General features: G+C 56.3%; 2 protein-coding genes across 3 annotated transcripts; both read left to right on the plus strand.

Annotated features, from left to right (window-relative positions):
- Positions 1-1701: 1701 nt before the first annotated feature.
- On the plus strand, positions 1702-11021 carry LOC142050790 (uncharacterized). The gene is made up of 9 exons (XM_075079922.1): positions 1702-1813; positions 6290-6532; positions 8042-8332; positions 8593-8690; positions 8952-9144; positions 9856-9880; positions 10262-10308; positions 10719-10778; positions 10903-11021. The coding sequence occupies exons 1-9, from the start codon at positions 1702-1704 to the stop codon at positions 11019-11021; spliced, it is 1188 nt and encodes a 395-aa protein (XP_074936023.1).
- Positions 11022-12764: 1743 nt separating this feature from the next.
- LOC142050284 (uncharacterized) lies at positions 12765-21246 on the plus strand. Of its 2 annotated transcripts, XM_075078777.1 has the most exons (11): positions 12765-13209; positions 14710-14952; positions 16360-16650; positions 16951-17048; positions 18404-18596; positions 18818-18929; positions 19068-19314; positions 19587-19626; positions 19908-20013; positions 20086-20132; positions 20675-21246. In XM_075078777.1, exons 1-10 carry the CDS (start codon positions 13098-13100, stop codon positions 20126-20128), a joined length of 1485 nt encoding a protein of 494 aa, XP_074934878.1. In that variant the 5' UTR covers positions 12765-13097; the 3' UTR covers positions 20129-20132; positions 20675-21246. The 2 variants fall into 2 exon arrangements, with proteins under 2 accessions (XP_074934878.1, XP_074934877.1); XM_075078776.1 differs by lacking the exon at positions 19587-19626 and having other exon boundaries at positions 12790-13209.
- The last annotated feature ends 2110 nt before the right edge of the window (positions 21247-23356 follow it).

A 23356-nucleotide genomic window follows, 5' to 3' on the forward strand; every position in this document is an offset into this window, starting at 1 on the left:
GGCATCATCAATTGACCTAGCAGCTCTGATACTAGACTGGGTAACAGTTAGGATTATGACTGCGTGTGCTGGCTTTCAGTATTTCTTGAGCATTTTCCTAGTGCATGCTATGCACCAAGACAACAAGTCTCAGAACAGGATACGTTTCTAAGGAGGAAGAGGCCAAACACAAATTGCTAAGCCCCAGTGTGCTTCATTTTCTTTACCTGTTTTTGCTTCTTTCATACGGCAAAGAGGCAGTGAGACCATCTGCATCTAACACTGGGGTTTTATGATTACATTAGTCAGTGTGTGCTGACTGTGGCCATTCTCCTGGGTGCTTGTACCTTTGCTGGATGCACAGGGACAAAAAAAATCCTGGTTCCCAAAGCCCAGGGAACCACCAAGGAAACAGAGAGGACATGCCCTTGTGCTGCTGCTCCTCTTGCTGCAAGCTTGCTAGAAGACTTTACCCCATTAATCTCACAACAGCTGCATGTGAAACAGCTGGATTGGTGTACTGATGTTCCTGAATGGATCTTAGGAGAGAACTAGCTTCCAGAAACCCTTCTGTGGTGCTGCTTTGCTAGGGTAATGAAGATAGATACACCAAGCACTGTCCTGGATGGTGGTTCCTGTGAAAGGATCTGCCATGGAGCTCTGGGCCAACTGGTCCCAGCCAAGTGATAAAAAGCACCCTGGGTAACAGCATCCATTCTCAGAACACTGGACCATAGAGCAATGATGCTCCTCTGTCCAGGGAAACAGAGAGAGAGAGGCCATATAAACCACAGAGTTGAATGAGGAGCTACCCAGTAGAGCTGCAACAGCACAGGGAGCCAGGACTCCTGGAAGCTTGAGGCCAAGTAAAGTGTGTGAGCTGGAAAAGGACTCAGAGCAGAGCTTGGTGGTAGTGTCTTCAGGGACAGGATACTGAGGGAGTGTGAGTGAGCCAGCCTCAGGGTTTTGGTCCAAAATGATGAGCACCCAGCAAATTCCCTCCCATACCCAAAGACCCGCTCTGACCTAGCCAAGGACAGGAATAAGTCTTCTCTGTCCAGCTCGATGGAGACTCTCTTACCCCCAATACTGTATGCACTGTCCATGTAAAGGTGCTTCACATCCTAAAAGGCACTGAGGAAGTGGAGCTTAGAGCAGGGTAGCAGAGAAGGTTTAGAGGAGATGGGAAGCAAGCCACATTTGGCTGGTTCAGGAGCTTGTCACATCTGGAAGGTCTGTTGGTGGGGTTCAACAGAAAGATTGTTGCAGCTGGGTCAGTTTGAGGTAATAAGTAGAGAGATTTCAAGGCAAAAGTGATGGATGATGAGAGCACCCTGGGGTGGGCTTGGGCAGGTGAACCAGGGGTGTTTTCCTCAACATCCACCACTGGGTCTGGAGGGAGAAAGGAGCGAAGCAGATGAGAGAAGGTTTTGGAGGTGTTTGTGGGAGCAGGGCTATGGGGGCCCGAGGTAGCCAGCAAAATGTTTGGACTGAGGCACCCAGGAGACCCCACTGAGTGTGGTTCTGCTGCTTGTGGGCAGGTGGGTGAGGAGCAGCCCTGTGGGTGGTGGGATGCTCTTTAAGGAGGAAGCTTTTTGCACCACATGTGATTTCCCTATGTGGCTGTTTCATTTCTGCGTCTGCACCTCTCTGGTGCTGGATTACACAGATACCTTTCCCAAGTGGCTCAGAATGAGTCCTGCTCAGGGACTTTTCTCCAGCATGGCCCTGCGAGGGCTTGCTGTGGCCTTTCTCCTGGTCCTTGCCCCTCTGCTGCTTGCATGGGGACAGAAGGAGCCTGGTCCTAAAACCCAGCGGGGAGCCAGAGAAGCAGGTAAGGGCAGGTTGCGCCTATCTCTCTTGCACAAAATGTTTTGCTGCCTCTCTACCTGCATATTGCTACACATCTTTACTTCATTCAGCCCACGGTGGCTGTGTCAGGGAGGGCTGAAGGTGGTGTCTGCATCAGTCCTGAAACACTTGGGCATCCATGAGATTGTGGTGGGGTGAAGATCTGTTTGGGGATGGAAAGCAGCAAGCTTTGGTGTGCTGGGAAAGTGTCCACAAGTGCAGGAGCTGCAGTGTTGCTCTGGGGAGTGGGCAGTGTCCCTGGGAGCCGAAGGTGGCCAGCTCTTTTTGCACAGTGGACAGACAAAGCCAGGGCAATCAGAGCAGCGGTGGCCTTCTTGCTGCAATACAGGCAGCATCCCTATCACAGGGGGAGGTGGTGGTGATGTTCAGCAAAGACATGGGGAGCTGTGAGATTAATCCCTGTGTTAGCTGGGACGCCTGCTGTCTCCTGTAGTCCCCACGGTTGGGGGAGCTGTAGTTCGGTGGGATTGTTCTTTAACAGTATTTTTCTGGTCTTTCTCCATGCCAGAAGGCCTAGGGACACTTACTGGGTCCTGCTGGCCTCTTCCTATGGAGAATGTGGGCTTTCCTATGGAGACTGGGTTGCTGTGCCCTGGTGTTGAAGGTACCTGTGGAGGTCCCCGTGGGGCACAGCACGAGTGGCTGCTCTTTGCACCAGGGGCTAGGGGGCCTGAGGTTTGAGACATTCTCTCTGTAGGGAAATGGGAGCAGAAGTGGCTTGCTGACTCATCAGATGGGTCATGAGTCATGTTACCTATCAGTGGTGGCTGGAGGGATGCTGCCCTTCCAGCAACAGGCAGCCCTCGTCTATCCAGGGCAGGATGAAGCCTCTTCCCCTTGGCTCAGCAGCAGCTCCTGACTCTTCCTCCTGTTCCCCACACCCCATCCCTGAGAAGCCCTGTTGATAGTCATGGCTCTCCCCTCCTTGGCCTGAGAAGTCCCTGCTGGAAGAGGCTGTGATGGGCTCGGTAGAGGCATTGACTCTGGGTGGCTGGGGGATATTTCTTGCATCTGTGTCTACAGAAGAGGTCTGGAGCACGAAACTGAGGTTCTAACCATTATCCTCTACTGTGCCACTGGCATCTGCAGCACCAAAGGAAGCCCTTGGAGTTGGGATTACAGGTAGCCCAGCAGAGCTGCAGGCAGGGGCAGAGCTTGCCTCCATCTGCACCAAGAGGAAAGCCCTCATGCCGTGCCAAGCCAAGCTCCCACAAGGGCTTTTGCTGCAGTCGGTGCTCTTCAGGTGTCATCAAGAAATCATGTTCTTTCTTGTCACTGACTTCATGGGTGCTTTTTTTCACTTTCTCTTTGTGTCTTGTGTCCTTGCTGTTCAGGGATATCCATTAACATCTGAATGACCCACATACATTTTCTAGACCAGACCTAGACAAGAAAGGCTCAGGTAACTTTCTGACAGTGCCTATGGCCCAGTTTTGCTGACCTTCTCCTCCCCATTGAGGTCTGCACAAGACAGCCTCATGTTCCCATTACTCCCCCTTTCTACGTCCCCCGTTGTGCCTTGGCCTTGCCAGCTGTTTCCGTCTGGGCTCTTCTTGTTGATTTCTACTCCCTTAGGAGAGTAACCTTGTCACTCTGTCCTCTTGCACTGCAGGTCATTATCATCCTCCTGATTGAGCCAGGCTGTGCTCTTACCGCATCCGCCATCCTCCTTCTGTGTAAGGGTGTTTCTGCCCAGCCTTTATGATTGTAGAGCATCTAGGGGACGGCCAGCCTTCAGGACTTGTTTCCCGACAAGTACCAATAGCAAAAAAAGTTCATCTCCACAGGTGGAAATCTGCTCTTTGAAGTGTAGCTCATTTTGCAGCAGCAGAGGGATTTTCTCCTCACTGGCTGCGGAGGTAGCAGGAACCGGAGGTAGCAGGTAGCACAGACTCTGCTGGGGTGGGAAGGATTCTGGATGTCACCCTGGGGCAGGGGTGTGAGGGGGTGTGCGCTGCTTCAGGGGGGTTTAATAATGGGAAGGGGGGAAGGTGCATGCCAGGGATGCCTAACCTGGCTCAGACTGACTCAGGGGTTTCAGGTCTGTCAAGGCTGTTGTAGTGAATTGTGTGATCTGACAGTGCTGAGAAGGATCCATCTGTGGTGGAAGGAGTTTCCTATCTGGACAAGATGTGTGGTCTCAAAGGATGGGTGTGGTGGCCACTGTCCTTTGTGGTGGAAGGCCAGGGTGCAGGGATGTGATGATGACATGAAAACCTGCTACCAGATACAGGAAGCGTGGTGATGCCCCTGTTCCAGCGTAAGAGTGCAGCCCCATGAGTGATGGCTGGCTAGAAGTGGGCAGATGCAGAGTTGTGTGTAGCTGAAGAGAGGTGTTTCATCCTAAATTAGGGGAGGCCACCTCCTACCCTGATGCCTCCTCATGGACTCAGCTTGCACTGGGTGAGCAAGTCTGGGAGACGCATCTGCCGGGGCAGGACAAGGCAGGCTCATTTGGGGTGAAATGCAGAGAAAAGTCTGGGTGCATGGAGTGGGGTGTGAGCTTGGTGTCCAGTGCTGTGGATGTAGATGTGGAGGTCTGAAAGCAGGCTGTTGGTGCTGTAGCTGCCTCATGGGGAAAAGTCAAGGGTGTGTGCAATGGCAGTAGAGACTCACAGGGGTTGGTGCACTCCCACAGCCCCTGCCTTTGGGGGAGAGGGCGCAGGAGAGAGCAGCATCCACTGGGCTGCTGGATCCCTCTGGCTGGGATTCTGCTGCGGCATGTGGGTGGACAGGAGGGCCTGCGGGTAACCCTCCTGCACTGCACCTGAGGCTGCAAGGAGGGTTAAGGCACCAGGGGTCTGGGGCCTCATCCCGGGGCGTGCTCATCTCTGAAGTGAGGGGGACCAGCACTCCTCTGGACGGGGCTCCCTCACCCTTGAGGATGCTGCCAGAGCCCAGTGATCCTCAGGGCTCTCCCTCATGGCCTTTGCACACAGGCAGAGGTAAAGCTCCCTCCAACTGGGACCCCAAGCTGCATTGACCCCGAACCAGAGCAGCTATGCCTTGAACGATTTGGTGCAGCTGAGCTGTGCGGGCGAGGCTGTGCCGTCGGTCCCCCAGGTCAGATGCATTTCCAGTGGGACCCAGGCCTTGTGGAACGCGACTGCCACCTGCAAGGGTAAACACAGCCCCACTTCACCCTGACCCCGGGGTGCTGAGCTGGCATCAGACCTTCCGTGACATGGTTGTGCTTCAGCCCCACCTGGGTGCCAGGCCAGGAACCGGGGACCTGTGTGCCTTGTCTTTCCCCTCTGCCCCGGCACTGCCGGGGCACGTTTTGTGTCAGCACCTTGCTGGGGGCAGCTACCAGGAGTCTGTGTTCCTGGGGAGGGGTTCAAAGGCAGGAACCCTTCCTGGCCAGTGTCTCCTGCCTCCACATGGAGACCTGCAGCTGTGAAGCTGGGAGGAGGAGAGATAGTTGGAGGGGTTCACCTTCAGGCCTTAGCACTTTGCACTGCTTGTTTTCCTGTGAAACTTCTCTGGGGCTTGGGTGAGCTCTGGTGGGGAAGGCTGACATGCTGTCAGGCATGTCACCTGGGCATGAGGCTGAAGAAAATGGGGTCTCAAACACCCCGTGGGTGGTTGGAACCCCAGGGAATTTTGGGAGTCCTGGAGATAAGGATGATGATAAGCCCTGTGCCCTAACCAGTGTCTGGGCACACAGTGTCCCCACACAGGGACTTTTGTGTGTGTGTCAGGGCGAGTGGTCAGAGTCATGGGGAGAGAGCTGTCCCAAGCCTTCCCTTGTCACCTCCTCAAAATACTCCTTACCCAATATTTCCTCTGACAGAAACATGCCAGAGGCCTGTTTGGTGGGACCCAAGACTCCAGATGACACCAGTTCGTGGGAATTACAAAAAGAATGAAGAAGTGACTCTGAGCTGCAACAATGGTTTCCAGCCATCCTTCACCCATTGCAAATGTGCAGGGGGAGCTCAGCCACTGAATTATTCTGGATCTCTAAATAGAGATGTATGGCTGGGGAGAAAAAGCATACATGGTGCCTGGATCTACATTGAGGGGAATATAGTGTGCATCGGTAAGCTGGGTGTCAGGAGGTGCCTTTTGTGGAGCTCTGTGGTCAAATCCTGTCCCATTCATCTGTCTCTGAGCTTTCACCATCACCACTGGGGCCAGGGATGCACTTCTGATGCCTGATAGGGGTCACTCAGATCTCCCTGTTTTTGATACCTGAGACCACTCCCTCACTGAATTCTGGCACATTCTCATCCATCACCTTCCTGGCCTGCCCAGCCCCGGCAAGGAGAGTGCCATCCTAACAAGCCTTGCTGAGAGGTCACATCCTGGCAGATGGATGTGTCAACTTCCCTCTCCCTTCAGGGGCTGTAGGGATTCTTGATACCCCACCACATACCTCAGCTGAACCTCCTCAACACCTCCCATACTAACTAACACCCACTTCCAATTCTGCCAGAAACCTGCCAAAGGCCCTGGTGGGACTCAAGACTCCGGCTGGCACCAGACCAGGAGAATTACAAGAAGGATGAAGAAGTGATGCTGAGCTGCCCTGAGGGTTTCCAGCCATCCTTCACCCACATCAAATGTTCAAGCGAAGTCCATTCCAACAGCTATGGGAAACCTGCATACAGGGAAGTTTGGCACGGAAGGGACAGCAGCGGCAGATGGATCCGCATTCAGTCCGACGTGAGGTGCATGGGTAAGGGAGGCATCAGAAGCTCTGCTGGCTGCCCCGCTCGGCCCTTCTCGAGCAGGGGAAGGCAGGCTGTGCGTGCACAGGAGGTTTCAGGCTCTTTGCCTGCCTGGGGAGATGGTAGGTGCTGCTGAAGGCATTATGGAGGCAGCCCCTGAGCCCAGTCTGTGCTTGCCCTGGGGCTCCAGGGGAGCCTCTGCAGGGAGGGGACTGGTGCCAGCCTCAGTCCCTGAGGGTCCCAGCAGGGAGGGTCTTTGGGATCAAGGTGAGCAGCAGTGGACAGAGCTGCCCATGCCAGGCCAGGGCAACAAACAGGGCACCAGGGTCAAATGCTGGTCCATCAGTCTCTGTGCAGGCTTTGTGCATAGTATAAGCCCCTCTTGGGTGCCCGCTTCTGCCTCCGGTCTTGGGACACCCAGCTCCTCGTGACCTTTCCCAGGAGGCCTTCTTGTTCCCAGCCCCTTGCTGGGGATGTGGTACGGGTCGTCTGCTCTATATGGTGTCCTGGAGCTCCACCCCTCACCCTGCTGTGCCAGGGAAGGGGATCCCCCACTCTATCCCCTGGCATGCCCTGTGGGAACACTGCCTGCACTGCTAACACATTCCCATCTTGTTGGTGCAGAGAAATGCCAGAAGCCCCTGTGGGACCCCAGGTTTATCTTTGACCAAGAACGGGCGTCCTTCAACCTAAATGAAGTGGTAAAGATGAGATGCCCAGAGGGGCACTGGCCTCCCCCCATGGAGATCAAATGTGTGAAAATGAACCCAAGCGAAGGCTCCATGATTCCTCGCAGTGGCTGGATTGTGAGGAACAGCACAGGCCGCTGGCACCCTGTGGAGGGGAACATGACCTGTGTGGGTAAGTGAGCAAACCAGCCACTCTCCCAGTGCTCTCGGTCGGTTCTCCCCAGGCAAGGAGGGCAGTGCTGCTTGTGTCCCACAGCGTCAGTGCCCTGTGCTTGGGGTGATCAGGGCATGTTGTGGGCATATGCTGCAGAGAAAACTGCTGCTGATGCACCCCAGGTTTGTGTCTGCGCTGTTGACAGCTGGGGCACCTTGCACAGCACCGAGGGGAACAAGTCCTCACCACTGTCTACAGGGTGCCAGGCAGTGTGCCCAGACCAGCCAGATGGGTCTGCCTGGAGAACAGCATGATAGCTCAGGAGCAGGAGGGCAGGGCCCTACTCTGGCTGCTGGATTTGTCGGCTAAAGTAATTGCTGGTATGAAATGGTCCAGTCACCAGAGGAGTTGCTAGCCCCAGGGTGGCAGCTGCAGAGATGCCACAAGTACTTGCTCTTACCCTTCCACAGTCACTGCAGCACCCAGAGTACCCCTGGGAATGGTCCAGGGACAGCGGAAGGTGCAGGCAGTGCCTGAGTGTAGTATGGGGGAAGGCAGGATGGCCTCATCCACACTGTGCTGTGGACAAGCTAGTAGGGGAACAGTGGGGATGATGGAGGTTGGCTGGGAGGCCAAGGGAAAGGAGTGACCATCTTGTGATGTTTCCTTCACAGAGGTCCTCCAGGTCCTCCCTGGGACCCTGGAGATTTCCAGCACCACCATCAAACTGAACTGGACTTGCAGGCTCCCTGACACCTGCCAGCACATTTGGTCCAGGTGTCGGCTGGAAGAGCCTTCCTCCCCTCCCTGTGAGGCTGAGGAGGTGAAGGGAGAGGAGATGCTACATGGCCAGGAGGGAACATTCACCTGCCCGCCTCTGCAGCCCTTCACTGTCTACAGTGTCACCATTTCCCTGCCACCCAGCACGATCCTGTACACACGGCTTCTCAGGACAAAGGAAACAGGTATGTTTTACCTGAAATGTGAATGTCCCCTTTGCCTGGCAGTTCAGCCTGAGCATCTGCTCCCTGCAGTGATGGTCTTGGATTTGGAGCTGCTCGGATCCTGTGGGAAAGGGGCTGCGCAGGACCCCAGAGAACTGCATGTGCCCTCCTCACTCTCCCCTTCCTCATGACACCATTGCTGCTGCTGCAATAAGTACAGCCTTTGTGGGGGACAAATCCTCACTGGCCCCATGTGTGACCCCATCCTCCTGTGCTTCCAGTGCCCGACAAACCAGAGAAGCTGTGGCTGGATCCCAGCACCGGGTCCCTCCGGTGGCAGGCGCTGCCCTCCTGCAAAGGGGAGATCATTGGATACCAGGTACCTGGGAACCGTGGGCTCCTCTTTGTCCCCCTCACCTTGCCAGGCGCCTCCCTGCCTGGAGCTCTGTGCGGGCAGCCTGGATGACAGGTGTGAGCCCTCCTTGGCCAGGGCCCACCAGCTCTACACTGCTGGTGTTTCTAGTGGAGTCAGGTGCCCTCCTGTCCACAGCCAGCAGTAGCAGCCCCTCTCTACAGAGCTGCCCAGTGCAGGAGCAGGAAGCTGATGCTGCTCCCTACCAGCTCCCTGTCCTTCCTCTAGCTGAACATCACAGCCAGGAGAGCGCACGATGGCAGCTTCCTTGAATTCAAGCAGGTGTTGGTGAACCAGTCTGTCACTCAGTACACGCCACCTCGTCAGTTGCCTGGAAGCAAATATACAGTCACAGTGCAGGGCCTTACGGTGGCTGGTGCTGGGGCTGCATCACTGCTGGAATTTCAAGCCTATATCTCAGGTAATGGTTGTTCTGCCCTGGGTGTGGCTGAGGTGGTCTCCCTGGGAGCGAGTGTTGAGCCTGGAGCAGCTTCCAGAGCTGTGTGTGCACTCACCCTGTCCCCACCAAGACACATATGGAGCATGGTCACCCTGAGAGCCTAGCTCAGCAGTGGGGACTGTGGGGCTGGGTGAGTCCTGCTTTGAGGGAGTGCATGGCCTTCCCTATTGTTTCAGCCCCAGTTTGTGCATGTGAGAGCAGAGCTGGACCCTCTACTCTTCCACTAAATATAATACCCATCCCTGCATTCAGGTGCATGGGGGCTCAAGGTCAGACAGCACTACGGCTGGTGAGCCTGGGTCTATGTGTCCTCTTACTGTGAGTAGGCTTCTTGAGGGAGTTTCCCGATCCTCCAATTCTGTATGGGAGATAGGGCAAGTCCCTGTGCTCCATAGCCTCCCTCTGCTCTGCCTTGCCCAGCAGACATGAAGGCAGGGGAAGACTGTGCCTTGCTGCCTGTCCCTGCAGTATCCAGGACAGCAGAGCCTGGATGCACGTGTCCACACACATGCACACACCCAATGCCAAGGTCGGGGCCATTGTGGTGCATGGTCCAGGCTGTAGCACCCACTCCTGGCTGTGTGTTAGTTGCAGGGCAGCCTCTGGGCTCATGGCCTAGGTCAGCGGTCATGGTGGTGGTCGTGCTGCTGCTGCTGCTCCCCTTGTCTGCAGGGATCCTGTGGTTTGTGCTGTCCAGGTGAGTAGGCAGGAGACTTAAAGTTGCTACTCTGCTTCAGGCCATGCTGTGCTGTGGGATGGCTGCGGATGGAGCAGGGGTTTCCCCCAGCTGATCCCACCCTTCTCCAGGAGCAGAGGATGTAGCTGACTGGTCCTATGATAGCGCCTGGCTGGGGCTCATAAGAATGTTCCTTGGGGCTGGGCAGGGACCGTGTGTGCCGAGACCTCCTCCCTTGTTGCTGTTGCTGCTGCTGAGCTGTTGATGGGCAATGTCTGCCAGCTCATGAGAGGCCCAGAGGGAGGATGTGCAGCGCCCTCCAAACCTCTGCCACTGGGTTCAGCAGGGCCTGGGGCCAGGTCAGCCTCTCCCCTGACTCAGAACTGCCCTTTGCCTTCCCAGGAAAAGGAAGGCCTTGCCAAGCAAAGCCGAGGAGGATCATTACACAGGTAGGGTCCCCATCACAGAGATGGCTGTAGGGCTGTGGTGGGAGCTGGAAGGGGAGCAGGTATGTTGCAAGAGAACCTGTTGCCATCCTGGGGTGTCAGCATGCAGCCCAGCTGGCTCTGCCTGACCTGCCAGGGCAGTGTGTCCCACACTTGCTCTCCCCAGCTGAAAGGCCTCTCCAGCTGCCTCTTCCAGCAGCCTCCGGCTGGGGAGTCCCTGTGGTGCCAGTGAGGGTTGGGAGCTGCCCTCATGCTTGCCCTGCCCAGGGGAGGCAGCGCCTCTGCCCAGCCCTGCCAGTGTGTCCCAGGGCACCCTGCAGCCCCTGGTGCTGCTGCCCACCTGGGTCTGCCCTGCTCCTTCACCCGCGGCCCCTGAGGCCCTCAGGCTCTTTCTGTTGTGTCGTTCCCCCCAGAGCTCCAGCCCTATGAGAACCTGGATAATTACTGCGTGGTCAAGGAGACTCTTCTGGCAGGTAGGAGATAGAGTGCCCTGCTTGTGTTCCCACACATGGCAGGGAGATGGTGGAGAGTGGCAGTTGTTATGGCGTGAGCTCTGCACACAGCAGCCTCTGCCCTGGGTGCCCTTGGTTTCCACAGGTAAAGGTGGCCAGGCTGGACAGCTGTTGCCCCAGCCCTTGCCTGTCCTGGAGTCCTTGGAAGACAGTCATAGCAATGAGGGAGAGGAGATGGGGTGGACATCCGAGGCTCAGTGCTGATGGCACTTCCCATAGCACCTTCTCAAGGCTTGATCCTCCACCACTGGAAGCAGGACCTCATTTAGCCTGTGCTGGGTTATTGTTCCCCCTCAAATTTCCTCCCTCTTCAAGCTCCAGCATCCTCTGTTACAGAGCAGGAGCAGCCCAAGGCCTGGGATGACATATTCTTCTGCCAGCAAGGACATATTCTAGTAGTCCTCCAGTGCTGTGGCAAAGCCATCTCATGCGCATCCTGGTGCCTGCAACTGTCCTCTGAGACCAAAGCAGCTCACTGTCCCCCAACCCCTCTTCCTTACTCTGTATCTCCATACCCATCTAGAACCCAGCCTCTGCCTGAGTTTGGCCCAACCATGCTGCCATCACAGCTCTGCCACTATGTCCAAACAACCAATAAATTTTTCTGTTTTGCAGGGGCTGCCTGACCTGCAACAGCCCCCACCTTGTCATCGTTCCTCCCTGTTTCGTGTGTGAAAGCCCTGTCCCTATGACTCTTCATGCAGGAGCTTGGACTAGGTTTTTCCAGCCCCTGGCAGCCCTGAGGAAACACACCTGAGAAGCTGTGTGCTCCCAGTACAATGCTTTGGGTTCCTACCTTCTCTCTTCCCCATCCTACAAGTAGCATGGTCTTAACTATAAGCTGGCTGACCATCATTGTGGTACCTGGAACTGGCCCCTGGGATTAAAGCGTCTCTTCATGGGCTCTCATTGGTGTGACCTGCATGCCTGATGGAGCTGTTCTTGATGGGTATTGGGCAGCAAGGGGAAGAGGGAGCTTAACCCCATGTGGCTGTTGCTGGTTGGAGAGGGGAATATGCAGGGTTGGGATATGGGGAAATGGAGGATTGGTTTGTGCTCCTGGAACCTCCTGGGTTGCCCCACTCCCCACTCTGTACCTCCATATTCAGTCAAAGCCATGGCTGTTGGCCTTGTGGCTCTGCCTGCTCTGCCTGGACAATCAATAATGGATGTGGTTTGGAAGGTGCTGCCCACTCACTGCCATCGTGGGGTCATGTTCCCTGTGGGATACTGAGCTAACTGCACCATGCTGAGGGAGTCCATGAGCAGGGATGCTGTGGCTTGGAGCTGTGGCTGACAGCCTCCCCTGGCCTTCAGGCTGTGCTGGGCAGCTCTGACATGTGTTTGGATGGGGTGTGTTTTGGGAACCAGTGAGCGGTGGTTCCTCCCCCAGCATGTCCTGGGCAGGAGGGTGTCCTGTGCACGTGTTGAGGGCAAAGCTGAGGGACAAGCATGGTCTTTGCTCCTCTGCAGCCCCCGTGTCTGATCACCCAGCCCTCTGGGATCTGAGACATCCCATGTGGGCCCATGGGAGGTTCTGGAGGAATAGAAAAGCAGGGGCTGGTGTGGAGCAAGGGGTATGGTTTAGTAGTTCTGAGGGTTTCCTCAGGCACTCAGCTGGCACTGGAGGGCAGGATGGTCTGCACATTTGGGGACAGAGGAGAGTGTTGCTAAGCTGAGGACGAGGAGGCAGATGGTGATAGAGGATCAGGGAAGGATGAGAGAGGGTGTGGGTTGAGTGTGTCTTTCAGAAGGACCAAGGACTATTTCAGGCATTGAGGTACTCCTTGCAGTTCACATCCCCATTCCTATCCTTGCTTCTTGCCAGCTTTTTATGTGCCTTCTCAAAGGTCCTCCATCTCCTGTGATCGTTGAGGGGAAGTACAGTGACTCATCATAACTCTAAAACCCATGCAGTGGTGTTGGGAAACACATGGGTATTGCCTCAGAAATAGGAGCAGTGCTTCCTGAATGCACTTTGGTAACTAAGAGGGTTTGGGGGGAAACTCTGGGAACCTGGTGACAGGGGTTCTTCTGCTGAGTACCAGAGCCTGAGTGCACCTGGACAAAAAAGGCAGCAAAAAGCAGCGGCGCTAATACTGATGGCAGGTTCTCTCCCCAAAGAGGAAACCTCCTGTATCTCATGAGATTTCCCCATGAGTCTGTTTTCTGTTGTTTCCTTCCTGTGGTTGCAAGTCTTGTAGTCAGCTACAGATGCCTGGGCTCAGAGACAGCAAGTGGGGCTGAGATTTCAGTCCTGCTTGGGGACTTCGTGGTAGCATGACCCTGCAGTTACTGGCTCCAAGCTTTCTCCTGGTGTTTGTATCTCTGCTGGCAGCACAGGGCCAGGAAGAACCTGATCCCAAGGTCCAAGCAGAGCCTTCAGAAACAGGTAAGAAGCAGTTCCTCCTCACCCCTGGAGAGATTTTGCTGCTCTTCCCCATCCAAGTTTGATATGCAGCTTTAATGCATGCAGCCCTGGATGGAGCTGGAGCCCAGGTGGACCCCTGAGGGCTGTGTCATCTGGGGTGTCTGCTGTCTCTGGGAGACACCAGGGGGAAAAAGCTATGCTGTGGTTACACTGGGGGTGCTGTGGGAAGGACGGGATTGAGCTGGACAGTCAGGGATGGGTCATGCCCTTCACAGAGCCAGTTTGCCAGTCGTTCCCTGAAGACTGCAGGCAAGACTCAAGCATGAATTCATGCATTGTGAATGAGGGGAAGGGTCTTCAGGGAGCAGGGCTACCACTTTCTGTACACATCTTATCTTCAGGTGTGTCTGAGGGACACTGCCTGCTGAGAGCACAGCAAAAAGGAACTTGCTGCCGCTTTGCAAGCTGGATGGGACTGGGCATGGAGAGTGGCTTTGTGCCCGTGCATGGGGTATGTTGTGGCTGTGTGCCTGTGGGACACAGATGCTGACTGCAGTGCTCAGCTAGGCATTTCTTGCCTTCTGTAATCAGGGTGGTTTGAGAGCAAAGCTGACTGTAAGTGGCTTGTTCACCAGCATGTCTGTACTTCTTCATGGCTGCTCAGAAGATGGTCTCAATCTTGTCAGATCCCTTCTCTGACCCTTTGGCAGAAGAAAGTTTGTATTTTAGCACTTTTGAGACCTCTCAGAGCCTCTTGAAGAGGCTGGAACAGGGAATGGCTCCCTCACAGGTGCCAGCGTCCCTGCCTGTAGGAATCATTGCCATAAAGCCCCCCCTTGCACCACTGAGAAGAATTCTGGGACAGCCTGTGCCTCCTCAGCCCAGAGGATGGGGAATGTGGTGAGAAGGGGATGCGGAGGAGGGAGCAGGGCTTGTGGCAGGGAAAAGGGGAAGGGGCTGTGGTAAAGCAGGGCACTTGAATGGAGAAGGCATTGCTCATCCCCATGTCCCACTCCACGGTGACACAGAGAAGGAGGAGGCAGATGGAAGGAGGAGAGTAGCTGAGGGACTGACTGAGTCAGCACAGGGATCCCAGAAGTGTAGTAGGGGCACTTCTGATCCCTGTGGAAGGGGTGAGCTGTGGCAGGAGAGATATACACTCCAGCAGGGCTGGTGGACCGTGACTCATCAAGGTCAGCCTGAGCTGGAGTGGGTGACATGTCTGAAAGGTAGCTGGAAGGGGTCTCCCACTACAGGGGGGACTGGAGAAACACCCTGCTGTGGGCTATGGAGGAGGGAATAGGGTGACCCTGGAAGGAAGTGGGTGCACGGAGGAAGTTCATGGATGAGTCATTATTCATGCCTGTGGTACACAAGGAGATGCCCCTCCCAGAAAACCACATCCTGGCAGATGGACATGTCACCTTCCCTCTCCCTTCAGGAACTTTCTCTCCCACCACCCACCCCTGCCCCACCTCATCACCTCCAAGACCAAATAACACCCACTTTCAATTCTGCCAGAAACCTGCCAAAGGCCCTGGTGGGACTCAAGACTCCGGCTGGCACCAGACAAGGAGAATTACAAGAAGGATGAAGAAGTGATGCTGAGCTGCCCTGAGGGTTTCCAGCCATCCTTCACCCACATCAAATGTTCAAGCGAAGTCCATTCCATCAGCCATGGGAAACCTGTATACAGGGAAGTTTGGCGTAGAAGGGACAGCAGCGGCAGATGGATCCGCATTCAGTCCGACGTGAGGTGCATGGGTAAGGGAGGCATCAGAAGCTCTGCTGGCTGCCCCGCTCGGCCCTTCTCGAGCAGGGGAAGGCAGGCTGTGCGTGCACAGGAGGTTTCAGGCTCTCTGCCTGCCTGGGGAGATGGTAGGTGCTGCTGAAGGCATTATGGAGGCAGCCCCTGAGCCTGCTCTGAGCCCCGCCTGTGGTTCAGCAGTTGGTGGGAGGTCCTTGGTGAAAGCGATAAGGGTCCTCCTGAGGGCTACTGGCTACTGCATGTGCACAAAGGAGAGAAGCATGGGAGAGCTGTGTGTGGTGGAGGCTGTGGTCTGCATGGCATCATGGCTGGGGCAGGGGGATCAGAGGGCTCTGCTGCCTGTGCCTTCTCAGACCGTGCAGCTGTGAGTATCACAGCTTGCTCCCCATAGTCTGGTCCTTTCCAGGCTCTGTGTCATGGTGGGCAAAGGCTGGGCACCATCTTCTCACCACTTGGGGCACTGAGGTCCCCTCCAAGGCAGAACAGGGCAGTAGTGGGCTGGTTTGGGAACCTGGTGAGAGGTCCCTGAAGTTTTGAGAACAAGAGTCCTCTGCTGCTCCTCAGCTCACTGAGTGCCCTGAGACCTGGGCCATGGCAAGAGGTCTCAGGACTGGCTCCCTGCAGGCAGCTGTGAGCATGGGTAGGTTGGGGAGGTCTGTGGGAGGGAGAGGGGATGCTGCTTCTGTAACCCACCCCCAGCCTAGAAACAGTTCCATGCATGGACCAAGATTTCAGGGTATCCAGTCTGGTCCCCTTGAGTGCTCTGCTGACTTTATGTGACAGGTTCCTAAGGCACGGAATAGCCCTGGCTTCTTAGATGATGCCTCAAGGCACCAGGCTCAAACGCTGGTCCCTCAGTCAGTGTGCAAGCTTTGAGCATAGCACGACGCCATCATGGGTGCCCCAGTCCCTCGAGGTCCTGCTCCTCCTGGCCTTTCCTGTGAGGCCTGGAGGAAGCAGCGTGGGGCCCTTTTTCTCCTCATCCCCTTCCTGGGGATGTGGTGCAGGAGGGCTACTCCGTGTAGCGTACTAGAGCTCTATCTCTCACTATACTGCCAGGGAAAAGGAACCTTTCTCCTGGGGGCTATGGAGAGCAACAAAGGGTTAGGTCTTTCTAAGAGCTGCATCTGTTGGACTGTAGAGATGCTGGGACCCACGCAGACCTCAGTTTTGACTCGGTGGGGAAAATTGCCTTGAGCAATAGCAGTCCACACAGCCAGCCACATTCATTCCTGTCCAGACTTCTTGTGCTCCCCTACCAGAGACCTGGAGTGACCACTTTCAGCCTCCCGCTTTCCCTGCCTCCCGGCTGGGTGGGGAGCAGGGCTGCCCAACTGCAGCACCCTTGCAAGGCTGGGAGGCCAAGGGAAGGGAGTGACCATCTTGCGATGTTTCCTTCACAGAGGTCCTCCAGGTCCTCCCTGGGACCCTGGAGATTTCCAGCACCACCATCAAACTGAACTGGACGTGCAGGCTCCCTGACACCTGCCAGCGCATGCGGGCCACGTGCCGTCTGGCAGGGCCTTCCTCCCCTCCCTGTGAGGCTGAGGAGGTGAAGGGAGAGGAGATGCTGCATGGCCAGGAGGGAACATTCACCTGCCCGCCTCTGCAGCCCTTCACTGTCTACAGTGTCACCATCTCCCTGCCACCCAGCACGGTCCTTTTCACATGGTTGGTCAGGACAAAGGAAACAGGTATGTGCACATGAGTATGGGAGAGAAGGGACAGTCCTGGCCTGTGTCACAGGTAGGGAAGGTGGATAAATGTCCCCTTTGCCTGGCAGTTCAGCCTGAGCATCTGCTCCCTGCAGTGATGGTCTTGGATTTGGAGCTGCTCGGATCCTGTGGGGCTCTGGGGAAGGAGCTGTGCAGGACCCCAGAGAACTGCACATCCCCTCCTCACTCTCCCCTGGGCCAGGAGGTGCCTTCACCCTGCTCTGGGCTCAGCCTCTCCTCACCGGCCCCATGTGTGACCCCATCCTCCTGTGCTTCCAGTGCCCGACAAACCAGAGAAGCTGTGGCTGGATCCCAGCACAGGGTCCCTCCGGTGGCAGGCGCTGCCCTCCTGCAAAGGGGAGATCATTGGATACCAGGTACCTGGGAACCGTGGGCTCCTCTTTGTCCCCCTCACCTTGCCAGGCGCCTCCCTGCCTGGAGCTCTGTGCGGGCAGGCTGGGGGAGAGTGGAGAAAGGAAAGCGTGATGGCCGGCACTTCCCAGCCACTCCGGGTGAACACCTGGCTGTGATGAGCACGAGCATTTTCTGCCTCACCCGCAACACCCCTCGTGCTGTGGCGCTGCCCAGAGAAGTGGTGGGTGCTCCCTCCCCTCTGGGCTCCCCCCCTTGGTTTGCTGACTGGGGTTTGGCAGACTTTGCAGCTCAGTGTGCAGCACTTGGTGATGTGTCTGCCGGGGTGGCCTCCCACTCTTTCCTGTGCCTCTTGCGTGCTTGTTTCTGGTTCTTGCAACAGGGAAGCCTGTGGTTTGAGGCGTCCTCTGAAAAACCCTTTTCCGGGAGACTTGCATTGTTCCTTTGCATTTCCCTGGCTAGAAGCACCTCCCTTGTCTGTGGGTTTGGGGCGTTACCCACAGTGCAGGCCTGCTTTCTAGCACTGAGGAAGGGTGAGACCCTTACCAGTGTGCTCTATGCCTTCTTTGAGGACAGGCCTCTCAGTGGGGTGACAGGGCTGCAGACGCGCTGGTTCATCATGCCCCTCTTAGCTCTTTCCTGGAGAAACCAGCAAACAGGGGCCCTGACGGCGTTGCTTGTGGGTCTGCTCCAGCTGGTTCCTGTTCCCACACACCTCTGTCTGTGAAAAGAAGCCTTTTTCTGGTTTTGGTTAGCTCCTTTTTTGCATATTCCCAAGATGTCTTTTCCATGAAGACCCTCACAGCAGTGAGGCCGGCCCAAGACCTCGGGAGAAATTCAGACGATGCATTGGCAAACGGGGATCCTCCACCTGTATCCCTTGTGGGAACTGTCTTCCCCTTTTCATGCAGACAAAGCCTTTGGAGTCCAAGCTAGCACAGGAAGAAAGGGAAGTTCAGGGCTCCTCTTGTGGGGAAAGTCATCACAGTGCCCGCGGTGTTGCAATACCATACCGGTGTCCTGGCCTCGGGCTCATTCCACCTAGAGACACCTCCTCAAAGGAACGGCCTCCTGCTTGTCCTCCACTCTTCACGGAGGCTTGGCCCTTTGCTCAAGAGGCAGCCACTGTGACGTGTTCAGTGTTGTCTCCAAACTCCTCCTCTCCTCCCCTCGTCTGCCTTGAGGTCCACGCATGGGGCTGAGGCTCCTGCTGGTGCCTCTCCGGGAGCCTTCCACAACTGGGGCAAGCGCAGGGAAGGGGAGGCTTGCAGGGTGCTTTGCTCTGCCTCGCTGTGCTGTGGGCAGGTTCCCGGAGGGCAGGTGGCAGCTGCTGCCCTCCAGCTCTGTCTCCTGCCCTCAGCTGAACATCACGACGAGGAGCACACGGGACGGCCGCTTCCTGGAGATGGAGCGGCTGCGGCTCAGCGGCTCCGTCACGGAGCACCCGCTGCCTGAGCACAGCCCCGGCAGCAGCTACGTGGTGGCGATGCAGGGACTCACGGCTGCCGGAGCTGGGGCTGCATCGCTGTGGGAGTTTCAGACCAAGAGTTCAGGTAAGACTTGCTGTGTCCCAGTCCCTCCAGGGTGGCCATGGCCTGGGCCCTGGCTGAGGCAGCCCGCTGTCCCCAGCCCTATGGCCTCTGGCTGGCGTGGAGGAGCCTGGGCACAGAGGAGCTGTGCTCTGCAGCCTGCACTGCCCGGGGCTGCCCCTGCTCCCTCCATAGCCCCCACCGTGCTGCCTGCTGAGTCTCATGCTCCGGGCCTTCCCCTCCAGACACCCCACACCCTCTCAACCCCAGCTGTCGCAGCGTCCGCGACATCTCCCCGTCTCAAGGGACAGCCGTGCTTCCCCTCCACCCCATCGCCCGACCCTCCCAGGAGGCGAGGTGAGTGCAGCTCCCGGTAGCTCTGCTCTCCGCAGCCCCGAGATGGGTTTCCCCATTGGCAGCGCTTGCCTGCAGCTGCCTCCATCCCTCTCTCCCCATCCCCAGCTCCCCCAGCCCCCTCACCGCCCTGCCTTGCAGGGAGCACCAGCTCATCGTGGCTGCGACGCACAACGGCACAGCGGTGGAAGGCGCCTGCCTGGGGGATCCGCAGTCCTTCAACGCCAGCCTGCAGCCCGACACCTACACGGCCGCCGTGCTCAACCTCACCGCCCCCACAGACTTTGTGCTGGGTGACGGGACCCGCGGGCAGGGTTACCACAATGCTGCCCTCCAGCCGGGCTCAAACTACACGGCCCTTCTCCGCCTCGTCCGCCGCTCACAGCAGGTACCCACCGCGGGGGGCTCCATCTCCCCAGGGACGCTGCCAGCTGGGGCTGGGCTCCTCAGTGGGGTCTGGGCTGGCTGCTGATGGTGAGCGGCAGTGCTGTACGGGCTCTGCTCCCAGCCCCTGTGCTGAGAGCCCACCTGCCTTGGCAGGACACTGTCCCCGGGGTCCTTGGCCACAGCTGGGGTGTTTGGTGGCCGTGAGGCTTTTTCCCCCAGTATGGGCAGTGGGGCAGGGGCGGCCTGAGCTTTCCCTCCCACCTCTTCCAACAGGCAGAGAAGTTCACCTGTGTGTGCTACAGCTTCTCTCTTGGTAAGTGGTCTCCCTGCTCCATGTGCTCAAGCCTCTCTCCTGCATCTTCCCTTTCCCCAGCCTGGCCACTTACCGTGGAGAGGATCTGGCTGAGCACAGGACCTCAGGGTCTTATGGGAACAGAGGAATCCTTTCATTTCCCGTACATGGGGTGATCCTCCATCCTAGAAGAAACCTAAGCCAAGATACACATCTAGACACTTGCATACAGCTTTTGCCATTGTTGGGGCATTGCCAGCATGTGGCCCAAGTTGTGGCACCCACTTCTAGCTCTCTGTTAGTTTCAGGGCAGCCTCCGGGCCCATGGCGTGGGACTGTGGTTGGTGTTTTTGTGCTGTTGGTGCTCCTCCTCCTTTCTGCAGGGATCCTGTGGTTCGTGCTTTCCAGGTGGGTAGGTGGGGGACAGGTTCAGCAGGGCCTTGGGCAATGCCAGTCTCTTACTCACCTTTTCCTTTCCAGGAGAAGGAAGTCTTTCCCCAGCAATGCCAAGGAGGTTAATTAAAAAGGTATGAAAATGCAATTTTCTGGACCACCTTTACAGAAAGGGCTGTAGGGCTGGATGGTAGCTGGAAGGAGAGCAGAGATCTCCCACGGGAGTCTGACCCTCAGGAGAAACATCTGCTCATCCTCCTCACTGACATGCTTCCCCATTTGCCCCAGCCCTGCAGTGCTGGGAATGGTCAGGATGGCTCTGCCCACTCAGCCCCACACAGCAGCATAGTGTGGCTCCAGGCAGCAAAGACAGGCATCCTGAAGGTTGGGACATGGCTCAGCCCTTTGAGGGACCTATGGCTGTGTCATCCCCCTCAGGGGAGAGATCTACGGGGAGGGGTCTCAGGAGGGTCAGGCTGAGGGACTACTGCTCTCACCTGGGCACTGGTGGGCACCTCTGGGGACATGTAGTTGGGGACAGCTGGGACAAAGGGGTCGGGTTGTGGCAGGCACTGTCTCAGACACTCATGTGTACAGGCAGCTGTGCTGGTGTGAGCTCCACACACAGCTGAGGGCATGCAACAGCCTCTGCCCTGGGTGCTGTTGGTCTTCACAGGTAAAGGTGGCCAGGATGGAGATCAGTCACTGCAGCCCCTGCCCAGGACCACAGGAGACATTCAGAGCAGTGAAGGAGTGGAGAAGATGGGGAGGATGACCCCAGCTCAGTGCTGATGGCTGCCAGGCTCCTGGCTGTCCTGTAACTGTGACCAGCACTGAAGGTCCCATCCAACTCAGGAGAGCAAGAGGAAAACAGGAGGCCAAGAGGGCTGTGAGCTTTTTCTTTCCTCACACCCTTCACCTCCTAGCTTGTGCTTACTGCTGTTTTGAGGCCTTTGAATGTGACTTTCTGTAGTTCCTTTTTTTAGACTTTGATTTTGTTTCTGCTTTCCTGGAAGCAGGAACTGTATGCCAGATTTCCCAGTCCCTGACTCACATGGGCTCAGGCTGAGGGACGGTCCATGCTCCCACTATATCCTGTGTTCCCAGCTCCTCTTCCCACTCCATCTGCTGATATTCAGCCAAACCCAGGGCTCTGCTAGAGTTTGGCTTGACTGGGCTGCCTTTGTGGCTCTGCCTGGACAACAAATAAAGGCCTGTGGTTTGGAAGGGGCTGCCTGGCCCACTACAGCTCCTGCCTTGTCCCCTCATTGCCCTTGTGTGTCAGCCTCACCTCTGTACCTGGGAAGATCATGGAACAGATCCTCCTAGAAGCTATGCTAAGGAACATGGAGGACAGGGGGGTGATCCAAGGCAGCCAGCATGGCTTCACCAAGGCCAAGTCCTGCCTGACCAACCTAGTGGCCTTCTATGATGGAGTGACCACATGAGTGGACAAGGGAAGAGCTACAGATGTCATCAGTCTGAACTTCTGTAAAGCCTTTCACACAGTCCCCCAAGCGTCCTTCTCTCTAAATTGGAGAGATACAGGTTTGATAGGTGGACTGTTCAGTGGATGAGGAACTGGCTGGATGGTCGCATCCAGAGGGTAGTGGTCAATGGCTCGATATCCAGATGGAGACTGGTGATGAGTGGTGTCCCTCAAGGGTCCCTACTGGGATCAGTACTGTTTAATATCTTCATCAATGACATAGTGGGATCAAGTGCACCCTCAGCAAGTTTGCAAATGACACCAAGCTGAGCGGTGCAGTTGACACTCCAGAAGGATGGGATGTCATCCAGGGAGACCTAGACAAGCTGGAGAGGTGGGCCTGTAAGAACCTCATGAGGTTCAACAAGGCCAAGTGCAAGGTCCTGCACCTTGGTTGAGGCAACCTCTGGTATCAATACAGGCTGGCGGATGAAGGGACTGGGAGCAGCTCTGCCAAGAAGGACTTGGGGGTACTGGTGGATGAAAAGCTGGACATGAGCCAACAATGTGCACTTCCAGCCCAGAGAGCCAACCGTATCCTTGGCTGTGTCAAAAGAAGCATGGCCAGCAGGTCACAGGAGGCGATTCTGCCCCTCTGCTCTGGTGAACACCGCCCCCCCCCCCGCAGTGCTGCATGCAGCTCTGGTGCCCTCAGCACAGGAGAGACATAGCCCTGTTGGAGTGGGTCTAGAGGAGGCCACAAATATGATCCAAGGGCTGGAGCACCTCTCCTACAAGTACATGCTGAGGGAGTTGGGGTTGTTCAGCCTGGAGAAGAGAAGGCTGCAGGCAGACCTTATTGTGGCCTTTCAATACTTAAAGGGGGACTATAAGAAGGATGGGAACAATCTCTTTAGCAAGGCTTGGTGTGACAGGACAAGGGGTAATGGTTTTAAACTAAAGAGGGTAGATTTAGACCGGATATAAGGAAAGAAAATTTTACCATGAAGGTGGTGAAACACTGGCACAGGTTGCCCAGAGAGGTGGTCGATGCCCCATCCCTAGAAACATTCAAGGTCAGGTTGGATGGGGCTCTGAGCAACCTGATCTAGTTGAAGATGTCCCTGTTCACTGCAGGGGGGTTGGACTCGATGACCTCTACACGTCACTTCCAACCTAAACCATTGTATGATTCTACACCCCTATGCAGGGAGCTACCTGCACCTTGTTGAGGGGAGGCCACGAGCAAGGATGCTGTGACCCCATGTCCCTGAGTGGTGCCTGACAGCCTTTCCGACCCCCAACTGTGTAGGGCAGCTCTCACATGAGTTTGGATGGGGTGTGTGGTGGGAATCAGTGAAGGGTGATGTCCCTCAACACACATCTTGGGCAGGAGTGTGTTCTGTGCCCATTCTGTGGCCAGAGCTGTGGGACCTGTGTGCTCTCAGATGCTCTGCAGCCCCTGTTCCAGGTCAAACCTGGAAGAAGAGTGAAGATCAGAGGTCACCATCACCATGGCCAGCACAGAGTCTTTATTGGTAAGACACAAAACAAAGCCATGGGGTCAGTCCTGGCTCTGAGGCCCCTCACCCTTGAGCAGCAAAGGCAGAACCAGTCTTCATGGTGCATCACTTCCTGCTGGAACCACATCCAGTATGTCTAAGTTGAGCCTTTACAACCTGGGATGCCATGGCGAAGCCAGACAGGCTGTTGAGGGAGCCTCTCTGGAGATGGCAGGGGTGTGGCACCTGGATCAGCATCAGGAAGATGGAGCCACAGGAAGGGATTTTGTGGGGTGGGAAGGACCAGGCTAGCCCTACTGGACTGTGATTTGTCCCTGCCTTGGGCTTCATGCTTCTCCCAAAGTAGGACAGATAGCCTGTACTCCTGAGCCCACAGATCTTACAGCGTGTCCTGGTTTCAGCTGGG

Source organism: Phalacrocorax aristotelis, chromosome Z (assembly GCF_949628215.1).
Source record: "Phalacrocorax aristotelis chromosome Z, bGulAri2.1, whole genome shotgun sequence".
In the NCBI taxonomy this organism is placed as follows: Eukaryota; Metazoa; Chordata; class Aves; order Suliformes; family Phalacrocoracidae; genus Phalacrocorax; species Phalacrocorax aristotelis.

Excerpts from the sequence above, each read along its gene's own strand:
- LOC142050790 (XM_075079922.1), top strand. The coding sequence starts at position 1,702 with ATGGCCCTGCGAGGGCTTGCTGTGGCCTTTCTCCTGGTCCTTGCCCCT. Across the intron at positions 8,333-8,592 it reads TCTCAGGACAAAGGAAACAG|TGCCCGACAAACCAGAGAAG; the intron begins GTATGTTTTACC and ends CTGTGCTTCCAG. Across the intron at positions 10,779-10,902 it reads CAAGGAGACTCTTCTGGCAG|GTAAAGGTGGCCAGGCTGGA; the intron begins GTAGGAGATAGA and ends TGGTTTCCACAG.
- LOC142050284 (XM_075078776.1), top strand. The coding sequence starts at position 13,098 with ATGACCCTGCAGTTACTGGCTCCAAGCTTTCTCCTGGTGTTTGTATCT. Across the intron at positions 14,953-16,359 it reads GTCCGACGTGAGGTGCATGG|AGGTCCTCCAGGTCCTCCCT; the intron begins GTAAGGGAGGCA and ends TTTCCTTCACAG. Across the intron at positions 16,651-16,950 it reads GGTCAGGACAAAGGAAACAG|TGCCCGACAAACCAGAGAAG; the intron begins GTATGTGCACAT and ends CTGTGCTTCCAG.